Genomic DNA, 12,500 nt, shown 5'->3' on the forward strand with positions numbered 1-12,500 from the left:
CAGGACTGGCAACAATTGCGATCTGATGAAAAAACCAAACCCCAAAACTCAAAAGTGTGCTCTAGCGCCCCCTAGGAATACAACACAGGCAAACTGCTCCTAGGAAGAAAACACAGACAAAACTGCTTGTAACTTCCGGTAGGAATGTCAGAGAGGCATGAAACAAAAAACACTATGTAGGTCTCATTTAGACCTACATTTTAATAATTAACATACTTTAGCAAAAATCAACAGGAAGTTTGATATTTTCACTTCAATACAACAACTGCATTACTTTCACAATGCATTAAATAGTGGCACCAAGGCGCCTTCTACCACATATCCGGCCGTGGGTCTCGGGGGCAGCAGCCAAAGGCGGACCCGACCAACGCTGCTTGCAGCTTTAATTATTATTCATTACTTATCGTGTTAAGCAATGTCAGCTCAGAATTATCCAAGAGCCAGATGCAGTCATCAAAAGAGCCACATCTGGCTCTAGAGCCATAGGTTCCCTACCCCTGCTCCAGACCTTTAACATTCTTGGCGATACAAAGCTTAATAAAGTGCTAAAAGAAGTTGAAAAACAAGAAAGTAGTTGAACTTCAACGATTGGTTGGTGGCGGTAGGGAAGGTGTCCTAAAATAGCGCACTTCTCTCTGGAGGCAAGACATTTTCAGTCCCGGCGCCATCCCCGTCCCCTGGCCCCCAACCGGCTGAGCCGCGGAGTCCTATCTCCGCTCTGGCGGCGAGACATGACATTTGAAGCGGGCCGCCGTTGTCGGAGCGCGATAACACGGCAGGCAAACTTGTGTTGCGCTTATCGCCGCTTGTCATCTGTGGAAGCCATGTTGAGCCACGGCGCTCTGACCGGGACCGCCATGACGGAGCGGTTCTTTATACTCCAGCCGCCTTTCTTCCCCCCGTTTTCTTCTTCATCTCACCAGCGCACCCACGGCCCTGCTGGCACGTCCGCTCGCTAAATGGATCTTTGGTTATTGTCGCTTTTGTCTGGCGCCGATCACCGGAGCTGTTTGTCAAATGACAGCTTTTGAATGGAAACTCAACAAAGAGAACACCACTTCTCTTGTTTTCCTTTTGACTCTTCGTCAGAGCACAATCACTGACGAGCACAATAAGCTGCTTTTGATATCACTTTTTTTAAGTTTCAGGAACACTGGTACTTGTTTCAAACTACGTGGGTCTGGATTAGGTGTTTTTTTTTTGCCTCAACCCTCACTTAAAGTAGCAGAAGAGAAGAAAAACAAGTTCAGTCCAAGTTTACTTTTATAGCCCATGCTGCACAAGCCACAACCACATCCTCGACTCGGATCCCAGGGCCAGAAAAAACTCAACCCAATGAGGACAACGAGAAACCTTGGAAGATACCGAAGATGTGGGGACCCCACCACCTAGGGTGTCCATTCATCCATCCATTTTCTGCCGCTAATTCCCTTGGGGGTCGTGGGGGGCGCTGGTGCCTATCTCAGCTACAATTTGGCGGGAGGCGGCGTACACCCTGGACAAGTCGCCAATTCATCGCAAGGCCAACACAGATAGACAGACAACATTCACACACTAGTGTTGCCAATCAACCTATCCCCAGGTGCATGTCTTTGGAGGTGGGAGGAAGCCGGAGTACCCGGAGGGAACCCACGCAGTCCCGGGGAGGACATGCAAACTCCACACAGAAAGATCCCGAGCCCGGGATTGAATCCAGGACTACTCAGTACCTTCGTGTTGTGGGGCAGACGCACTAACCCCTCTGTCACCGTGAAAGGGATGCAGAGTGGGTACTGTTGATATTGTTAGAGTCCAGTCCATATTGGGGGACAGCATGGGAACCACTTGCATGTAGAATCAGAATCAGAAGAGTTTTGGGGCGGCATAGCTCGGTTGGTAGAGTGGCCGTGCCAGCAACTTGAGGGTTGCAGGTTCGATTCCCGCTTCCGCCATCCTAGTCACTGCCGTTGTGTCCTTGGGCAAGACACTTTACCCACCTGCTCCCAGTGCCACCCACACTGCTTTAAATGTAACTTAGATATTGGGTTTCACTATGTAAAGCGCTTTGAGTCACTCGAGAAAAGCGCTATATAAATATAATTCACTAATTCACAGTTTTTATTGCCACTGTTTGAGAACGGGTTCACAAACCAGGAATTTAGCTGACGTTGCTTAATATGATAAGTAATGAATAATTCCACTTATAATTACAGTGTTAAAAATGATGTTCAAAATATAAAACATTTTCATGCATTTTTAATCCATCCATCCGTTTTTCTACCGCAACTCTTCAAGAATTTGCGTTAATGGTAAGAAGTTATTTATTTATTATTGGTTAGTGTGGGGGTTGCCCTCCTGGGGGTTCTTCAGACCACCAAAGACCGACATGAGAGCCTGTTTCAGGGTTACGATATTGTTTTATTTTTCAATAAGTCTCTCAGTTGCTTTCCAGCATTTGTATTTTTCTCTTTCGTTTTCGCTCACGCTCTGGCTCCAGCCCCAGCCCCGTCTCTCCTCCTGGCTGCTGCTTATAACAGAGCGACAGGTGATTAGATAACAAGGCCCAGGTGGGCCCTCTACGCACCTGTCGCTGATTTCGAGGCCGGTCCTGACACACCCCAGTTCGCTGCAGGCCAGCAGGCCACGCCCCCTCCACAGTTAGCTCTAGAATAACAATATTATTACAAAGAATAAGAGACCTATTGTACTATAATGTTGGTCTTACTTAAAAAATGCACGTTCAATATTATATGGCTCTTACACAAATACATTTTAAAATATTTGGCTTTTTGGCTCTCTCAGCCAAAAAAAGGTTCCCAACCCCTGCTTTAGAGATTGATGTGGGTTTTTGATACAGTATTATCAGTATTTATTGCCACCTTTCCCAACTTCTTTGTCACGTGTTCTAAAGTTAATGATTTTTTGCAACAAAAAAAATAAAGTTTATGAGTTTGAACATCAAATATGTTGTCTTTGTAGCATATTCAACTGAATATGGGTTGAAAAGGATTTGCAAGGGAATAAGCGGTAGTAAATGGATGGATGGATGTATTCTGTTTATATTTACATCTAACACAATTTCCCAACTCATATGGAAACAGGGTTTGTATGATATTTTCAACAGCGGATACTGTATCCAGTCGTCCAAAACATGGCGGAGGCGAATATTTGGCGGTGGATGGTGTAGCAGTACTCCTCCGCTTCTCCGGCAGAAGTTCCACAGTCACGTGGAATCTCGAAATAATACCGTATTTTCCAGACTATGGAGTCTAAACTCCAAAACCAGTGATGTTGTCACGTTGAGTAAATGGTGAATAAAAACAGAATACGATGATTTGCAAGTCCTTGACTCTGCAGCATGGCGTGGACATCGGGGGCGGTACCTCTGGACTGGCAGACCGGGGTGGTGGTCCCTCTCTTTAAGAAGGGGGACTGGAGGGTGTGTTCCATTGGTCCGCATTGCCGGCAGTAAGTCGAACACATTTCCAGTGAGGGTTGGACTCCGCCAAGGCTGTCCTTTGTCACCCATTCTGTTCATAACTTTTATGGACAGAATTTCTAGGCGCTGAGGGGTTCTGGTTTGGTGGCCGCAGGATTAGGTCTCTGCTTTTTGCAGATGTTGTGGTCCTGATGGCTTCATCTGACCGGGATCTTCAGCTCTCACTGGATCGGTTCGCAGCCGAGTGTGAAGCGACCGGAATGAGAATCAGCACCTCCAAGTCCGAGTCCATGGTTCTCGCCCGGAAAAGGGTGCAATTTCATCTCCGGGTTGGGGAGGAGACCCTGCCCCAAGTGGAGGAGTTCAAGTACCTAGGAGTCTTGTTCACGAGTGGGGGGAAGAGTGGATGGTGAGATCGACAGGCGGATCGGTGCGGCGTCTTCAGTAATGCGGACGTTGTATCGATCCGTTGTGGTGAAGAAGGAGCTGAGCCGGAAGGCAAAGCTCTCAATTTACCGGTCGATCTACGTTCCCATCCTCACCTATGGTCATGAGCTTTGGGTCATGACCGAAAGGATAAGATCACGGGTACAAGCGGCCCAAATGAGTTTGGGTCTCTCCCTTAGAGATAGGGTGAGAAGCTCTGCCATCCGGGAGGAACTCAAAGTAAAGCCGCTGCTCCTCCACATCGAGAGGAGCCAGATGAGGTGGTTCGGGCATCTGGTCAGGATGCCACCCGAACGCCTCCCTAGGGAGGTGTTTAGGGCACGTCCGACCGGTAGGAGGCCACGGGGAAGACCCAGGACACGTTGGGAAGACTATGTCTCCCGGCTGGCCTGGGAACGCCTTGAGATTCCCCGGGAAGAGCTAGACGAAGTGGCTGGGGAGAGGGAAGTCTGGGCTTCCCTGCTTAGGCTGTTGCCCCCGCGACCCAACCTCGGATAAGCGGAAGAAGATGGATGGATGGATGCAAGTCCTTGTATTCGATTAAATAGACTGCAAAGACAAGATACTTAACGTTTAAACTGGAAAACTTTATTTTATGCAAATATGAGCTTAATTGGAATTTGATGTCTGCGAAATGTTGCAAAAAAGCTGGCACAAGTGGCAAAAAAGACTGAGGAAGTTGAGGAACACTCATCAAACACAGGTGAACAGGTTAATGGGGAAACAGGTGGGTGCATTGATTGGGTATAAAAGCAGCTTCCATGAAATGCTCGGTCATTCCCAAACAAGTGAAGTGAATTATATTTATATAGCGCTTTTTCTCTAGTGACTCAAAGCGCTTTACATGGTGAAACCCAATATCTAAGTTACATTCAAACCAGTGTGGGTGGCACTGGGAGCAGGTGGGTAAAGTGTCTTGCCCAAGGACACAACGGCAGTGACTAGGATGGCGGACGCGGGAATCGAACCTGCAACCCTCAAGTTGCTGGCACGGCCACTCTACCAACCGAGCTAAACCACCCCTACAGGGACGGGGCGAGGGTCACCACTTTGTCAACGAACGCTGCGAGCAAATTGTTTAAGAACCACATTTCTCAACTAGCTATTGCAAGGAATTTAGGGATTTCATTATCTACGGTCCGTAATATCATCAAAAGGTTGCGAGAATCTGGCGAAATCACTGCACGTAAGCGATATTACAGACTTCATCAAAAAGCGACATCAGCGTGTAAAGGATATCACCACATGGGTTCAGGAACACTTCAGTAAACCACTGTCAGTAACTACAGTTTGTCCTTACATCTGTAAGTGCAAGTTAAAACTGTCGTGATCATGTTTTTGTGTTTTCTGTTAGTTTTGGACTCCTTTTGTTATTGCTTGTGCACCTGTTTCGTCACCACGGTTACTTGATTTTCACCTGCCTTGTACGCACACCTGTTACTCATCATAGACTCTATTTAAGCCTGCCTTTGTTTATCACTCGTTCTGCCTTCATTGTGTTTGCTTCATGCAACCTGTCTACGTGAGTTTTTGCCTTGTATCTAGTTTATGCATATGAAAGATGCATAAACTATCATCAAAAGGTTGCGAGAATCTGGCGAAATCACTGCACGTAAGCGATATTACAGACTTAATCAAAAAGCGACATAGGTGTGTAAAGGATATCACCACATGGGCCCAGTAAATCTTCAGAAAACCACTGTCAGTAACTAAAGTTTGTCGTTACATCTGTAAGTGCAAGTTAAAACTGTCGTGATCTGCGGTCCGGATCATGTTTTTGTATTTTCTGTTAGTTTTGGACTCCTTTTGTTATTGCTTGTGCACCTGTTTCGTCACCATGGTTAATTGATTTTCACCTGCCTTGTACGCACACCTGTTACTCATCATAGACTCTATTTAAGCCTGCCTTTGTTTATCACTCGTTCTGCTTTCATGCAAGCTGTCTACGTGAGTTTTTGCCTTGTATCTAGTTTAGCTCGGTTGGTAGAGTGGCCGTGCCAGCAACTTGAGGGTTGCAGGTTCGATTCCCGCTTCCGCCATCCTAGTCACTGCCATTGTGTCCTTGGGCAAGACACTTTACCCACCTGCTCCCAGTGCCACCCACACTGGTTTGAATGTAACTTAGATATTGGGTTCCACTATGTAAAGCGCTTTGAATCACTAAAGAAAAAGCGCTATATAAATATAATTCACTTCACAATTCACTTCACTTATGCCAAGTGTTTGATTCATGCCATGCTACATAAGTCATGTTTGTTTTTTGCGCTAAGTTTTTTAGCCTCAGCTTCCACGTGCGACTATCCGTTGTGTTTGTCGTTTTTTTTTAATGAATTATGATAAATAAATCATTTCCTACCCTACGCCTTGGTCCAGAGCTGTCCATGTTGCATGCCGGGAGAACAACCGCGCAGCAAGCTACCTGAAAAAAAACCCTACTATGCAAAGCCAAAGCCATTTATCAACAACACCCAGAAACGCCGCCGGCTTCGATGGACCTGAGCTCATCTAAGATGGACTGATGTAAAGCAAAAAAAGTGTTCTGTGGTCTGACGAGTCCACGTTTCAGATTGTTTTTGGAAAACTGTGGACGTCGTGTCCTACGGAACAAAAAGGAAAAGAACCAAACGGATTGTTCTAGGCGCAAAGCCAGCATGTGTGATGGTACGGGGGTGTATTAGTTCCCAACATGGGTAACTTACACATCTGTGAAGGCACTATTAATTCTGAAAGGTACATACAGGTTTTGGACCGACATATGTTGTCATCCAATGCAACCCAATCATGGACGCCCCTGCTTATTTCAGCAAGACCCAGTTTTGGGTTTTGTAAAATCAAGAAATAATCATTTAAATCGTAAAAATAATTGCGTTATTGATTAAATAAATAATTAATTATATTAGGGATGTTCCGACCAGAGATTTATTTATACTGCAGATTCCGATACTGATCATCCGTGAGTGCGATCGGCCGATACCAATACCGATACTGATCACACATACTAACCGTTCATTCATGTTGTGTTCTATTAAAGCTCTCAAAATACCCATGAAGATTTTTTTTTTTTCCACTTTTTCGTTTGCCGCCAAAAAAAAAGAGCGCTTATTAACGAAAGTATTTGGTCGCCTGCTTCACTGCGGCCGTGCTGTTCTTACGTAAACACGCCTGTGCTTCACTGGGGGGAGTTTGGAGTGGCATTAAAAAAAGTGTGTGTGCGCGCGTGCGTTCGATCCCCTCGTATGAGGAACAGAACAGAACGGGCGCTAGCTTGCCAGGTAGCGCCGTCTGCCAGCTGGTTTTGTCTTTGATGATGTAAGAGGCGTGTTACAAAGCGGCAGATACATCGCTGATGAAACAAACCTGCAAATTGCTTTCTTTATTTATTTGTTTTATGGCGCCGCAAAACACCAAACAGACACGTTTATCCAAAGCTGGCTGAAAACGCTCCAATTAGTGGCCTCCGCTCGACAGGATGTGCAGTGTGTCCGAGAGGGGGCGTGGCCTACAAAGGCAAATAATGGCTGTAGACGACCTCCTGATTTATCAAGTGAAGTGAATTATATTTACATAGCGCTTTTCTCTAGTGTATTTCTCACTATCATGTTAGATCCACTATGGACTGGACTCTCACACTATTATGTTGGATCCACTATGGACTGGACTTTCACAATATTATGTTAGATCCACTATGGACTGGACTCTCACTATTATGTTAGATCCACTATGGACTGGACTCTCACACTATTATGTTAGATCCACTATGGACTGGACTCTCACTATTATGTTGGATCCACTATGGACTGGACTCTCACTATTATGTTAGATCCACTATGGACTGGACTCTCACTATTATGTTAGATCCACTATCTCCTTTTATTTGCATAAAAATATCCTAAAAACATATTTTTTGAATGGACTCTTATTTTAAAAAGTATATATATTTTGTTTTTGAAAATTAAGAATCGATTTAGAATCAGGATTAATAATTTGGGTGTGAACCAATTTTTCGTGCACACCTCTAATATACAGAATTATACTTTTCTATACATTCTATAGTGCGTAAATACGACCACATCACAGCAGTTCTCAGATCCCTTCACTGGCTTCTTGTTCCACTCAGGATTGAATACAAAGTCTCCCTATTAACTCACCAGGAAATGCCCCCCTCTACCTCAAAGAACTGCTCACCCCCAAATCCTTTACACGACATCCCTGCTCCGGACTGGCTAACCTCCTCCAACCTCCGAGGACAAAGCTACGAACAATAGGAGACCGGGCTCTCTGCCCCGTCGCTCCCAGTCTGTGGAACGCTATCCCTGACCACCTTCGGGTACCGCAGACTGTGAATGTTTTTAAAAAAGGCTTAAAAACCCGTCTTTTTTTTTTTAAATGCCTTTTTTTTAGGCATATGTATACTAGTTCTAGCTATTAGGCTGTTGTAGTTTTTATTTTTTATTTTTTATTTTTTTAATACAATGTAGCACTTTGAGGTTATTTGCTCATTATAAAGTGCCTTTTACAAATAAAATCTATTATTAGGCTCATTGGAAAAATAAGCACAATAAATTAATATTGACCAAGTTTCATATTTTTTTTTAAATATGCAAAAATAAGCCTGATTTATTTATGTTTTTAAATTTTAAAAAAAGCTATCTTCTGTCAAGTGTTGGGTGTATACACAAGAGGGGGTCTTTAGTTTACTTTAAACCTTTATACCTTTCCATCCTTTGGAACTGAGCTACTGTGTGGAACAGTTTCCCTTGTGGATCAATAAAGTTTGTCTAAGTCTAAGTCTAGTAGGCCACGCTTCTTGTCTCAAAAGCGGAGCAAACAAGTTGGGAAGACGATACGTTTTTCTCACGTTTGGTCCTCAAAAATTACATCATTAAAAAGTCATAATTGGGTGTTTTTAAGGGTGTACCGTATTTCCTTGAATTGCCGCAAGGGGCGCTTATTGTTTTAAAACCTCTTCTCACTCCGGCACTTACCAAAGGCATGCAGTAAAAAATTTGAGTGTGATGTAAGGATACCATCACGAAAAGCACATTTAATAAATAAAAAGTTATTATAGTCTTACCTTTACTTATAAATGAAGTCCATTCCAGCTCCTTAACTTTTTTATAGAAGTCTTCCTTATCTTTCTTCAGTTTTAAAAGTCTCTCTGTCTCGGTGGAGATCTTCCTTTATTACCTCCTGCTTCGATTGAAGGTCCAGTCTAGAAAACTGCTATCAGACCGCTGCTATCAGTTAGCTGGGCTCCTCAAGTGTGGGGGCGTCGACATAATTATCCTCGGACAACTCCCCCTCCCGTTCTGCTCCGTGGGTGATCTCTTTATCCAAACCGCTGCCACCATGAAGTGTTATCGTATAAATAATACACCGGGTATTTAGGACTGGAACATGCTTTATTTCAGCCCGGTTGTTTACATAGTGGTGTTACATCCTAAAAGGTCCGTCGTGCAACCCCCACCGTCATAACCGTTCCCAGCACATATCACTTGTTGTCACTTCTTCTGCAGCCGAGTAGTCGCAAGAAGGATCACTAGCGCCCTCTACCAACAGGAGGCGGGAGTCATTTAATGACTCATATTTGACACATGCAGTTACGGTATATTAATAAAACATAGATGCTTACTGTTCTTTTTAGCATATTCAATAGCTTGAACCTTAAATTCTACTGAATAGCTCTTAATCTTCTTCCCTTTATGCAATTTCAAATTACCGGTATTGAAATCAGCCTCCTCCGTTTTGAAAATGATGACAGGGCAAGTGTCACTCGTGACGTGACGAGTTTGACCCGGTGGAAATTCAAGGCAATAGCCCTGAACGGTGTCCATCGGTTCCGGTCTAATCCGGTCCCTCTCCTTTCTCCCCCACAGTTCCCCCCGTCATCCTGACCCTGGCTGAGCCCGAGCAGCGCCACGACACCTGCATCGAGTTCACGGTGCGAGGTTCCCCCAAGCCCCGGCTGCGCTGGTTCCACAAGAACAAGGAGATCGTCCACAACCAGTACATCCGTACGGAGATGGTGGAATACCAGGACTACCTGGAAGGCTGCCTGACCTTGCAGAACCCCACGCACATCAACAACGGCAACTACACCCTGGAGGCCAGCAACTCTCTGGGGACGGTCAACAAGACGGTGTACGGTCACTTCCTCATGGCGCCGGGCCTCGACGACGAAGGTGAGTGGTTCGGGTCAGCTCGAGTCTGGACTCGTACAGTTTCTGAAACGTCATTACTACCACTTGGTTCTGCATACCCTCACTCATACAGATTCCATCCATCCATCCTTTTTCTCCACTGAAAGACTGGGACTCACGGTCCACTTTAGACCCGGAAGCTGTCAAACGTAGAACTGATGCCGTAGCAGCTTGACTAAAGGCCTACTGAAAGCCACTACTATCGACCACGCAGTCGGATAGTTTATATATCAATGATGAAATATTAACATTGCAACACATGACAATACGGCCTTTTTAGTTTAATAAATTGCAATTTTAAATTTCGCGCGGAAGCATCATGCTAAAATTGTAGAGGAGATTTTGTTCCAGCACCGTTCACAGCTATAAGTCGTCTGTTTTCATCGCATAATTCCACAGTATTCTGGACATCCGTGTTGCTGAATCTTTTGCAATTTGTTCAATGAATAAAGGAGACGTCAAAGAAGAAAGCTGTAGGTGGGAAGCGGTGTATTGCGGCCGCCTTTAGCAAGATAAACACAGCCGGTGTTTCATTGTTTTCATTCCCGAAAGATGACAATGAAGCTTTACTATGGAACAGAGCGGTCAAGCGAACACGGTTGGATTGGACCACACACACAAAGTACAGTGTAGTATGCAGCAATCATTTCGAAAGATCCTGTTTCAAAGAGTGTCCCTTGCGAAGGGCAGAGATGGGCATGGCCACCACATATCAACTGGTGCTGAAGAAAGGTGCGGGGGCCGACCTTCAGGTTGTACAAATACGACCATATAATCTCACTAAAACACTACTAACACAATAAGCAGATAAAGGATTTTCCAGAATTATCCTAGTAAATTTTTATTTTTTTTCTAGTCCTTCACTCTCACTTTCCTCATCCACAAATATTTTATCCTCGCTTAAATTAATGGGGAAATCGACGTTTTCTCGGTACGAATCGCCCTCGCTGCTGGTGGCCATGATTGTAAACAATGTTCAGATGTGAGGAGCTCCACAACCCGTGACTTCACGCGCACATCGTCTGCTACTTCCGGCACAGGCAAGGCTTTTTTATCAGCGACCAAAAGTTGCTAACTCTACTAAATCCTTTCAGCAAAAATATGGCAATATCGCGAAATGATCAAGTATGACACATAGAATGGAGCTGCTATCATTTCAGTAGGCCTTTAACTAAGCCTCCAAAATACTAGCTTGGTCCATTTTCTACAAACAAAATACTGTGGTACTGTGCAAAAACACAAAACAAGACTAGCTAGCTAACAACAACAACAATGTTTGAGAAGAAACCCTATTCACTTTTTGCCAGATACCGCAGCTTCATGAAGTGAAGTGAATTGAAGTGAATTATATTTATATAGCGCTTTTTCTCTAGTGACTCAAAGCGCTTTACATAGTGAAACCCAATATCTAAGTTACATTCAAACCCGTGTGGGTGGCACTGGGAGCAGGTGGGTAAAGTGTCTTGCCCAAGGACACAATGGCAGTGACTAGGATGGCAGAAGCGGGAATCGAACCTGCAACCCTCAAGTTGCTGGCACGGCTGCTCTACCAACCGAGCTAACGTTAGCATGCGTGGTATTGTCATTAATGTATCCTTTGAAGTTACGATAAAAAATAAGCTGTGAAACACAACAACGTAGTACGAGAACTGGTCTTGCAAGGCAAAATCATCAAGAGCAAAACGCACTTTTTAATGTTTTGCTAAACATTGTGGACAGTTTCGTCTTCCGACGACCAATTGTATTATTGTGAACATCGCAGATCCTTTTTTGAACTGTCAACTTGAAACACTTCAGTATACGTAACTGTGACAGACTTATCAAGCCGTCGTGTGGGTTCCAAGGACCGTCAAGGAAGGACATAGCAGCGGCACGTTTAAACTTCTTTATTTTTCAACAACGACTACTTTTCAGTTACTCCGTCTGCTGCTTGCCTTTCTGCATCGGGCATAATCGTCTCTCTCGCGCCCTCAGTCTCTCGCCTCTTTCTCTGACGTTCATGGCTGTCGGCCTTTTATACAGTGTGAGAGGGTTACTTAATTGTCCCCAGGTGCGCGACCCACGCACCTGATCTTGATTGCGGCGTCGTTCCCGGCGCGCCCCGCCTTGACGCTCGTATGCCGTCCACTCCTCCTCGCCGCCATCTTGGGCTGGGCTACGGTCATACTTGCCAACCCTCACGGATTTTCCGGGAGACTCCCGAAATTCAGCGCCTCTCCCGAAAATCTCCCGAAATTCAGGCGGAGCTGGAGGCCACGCCCCCTCCAGCTCCATGCGTACCTGAGTAAGGACAGCCTGTTTTCAGGTCCGCTTTCCCACAATATAAACAGCGTGTCTGCCCAATGACGTTATAACTGTAGAATGATCGAGGGCGAGTTCTTGGTTTCTCATGTGGGTTTATTGTTAGGCAGTTTCATTAACGTCCTTCCGGCGCG

General features: G+C 45.0%; 1 protein-coding gene across 2 annotated transcripts in view; it reads left to right on the plus strand.

Annotated features, from left to right (window-relative positions):
* The window catches only part of LOC133548228 (NT-3 growth factor receptor-like), a 598,415-nt gene that overhangs the window by 320,707 nt on the left and 265,208 nt on the right, over positions 1–12,500 (plus strand). For both annotated transcript variants that reach the window (XM_061893541.1, XM_061893542.1), the window contains exon 9: positions 9,742–10,047. In XM_061893541.1, coding sequence (XP_061749525.1) covers positions 9,742–10,047 — 306 coding nt within the window. The remainder of the gene's footprint in view (positions 1–9,741; positions 10,048–12,500) is intronic.

The sequence above is a fragment of the Nerophis ophidion genome, linkage group LG02 (genome assembly GCF_033978795.1).
Source record: "Nerophis ophidion isolate RoL-2023_Sa linkage group LG02, RoL_Noph_v1.0, whole genome shotgun sequence".
NCBI classification, from domain to species: Eukaryota; Metazoa; Chordata; class Actinopteri; order Syngnathiformes; family Syngnathidae; genus Nerophis; species Nerophis ophidion.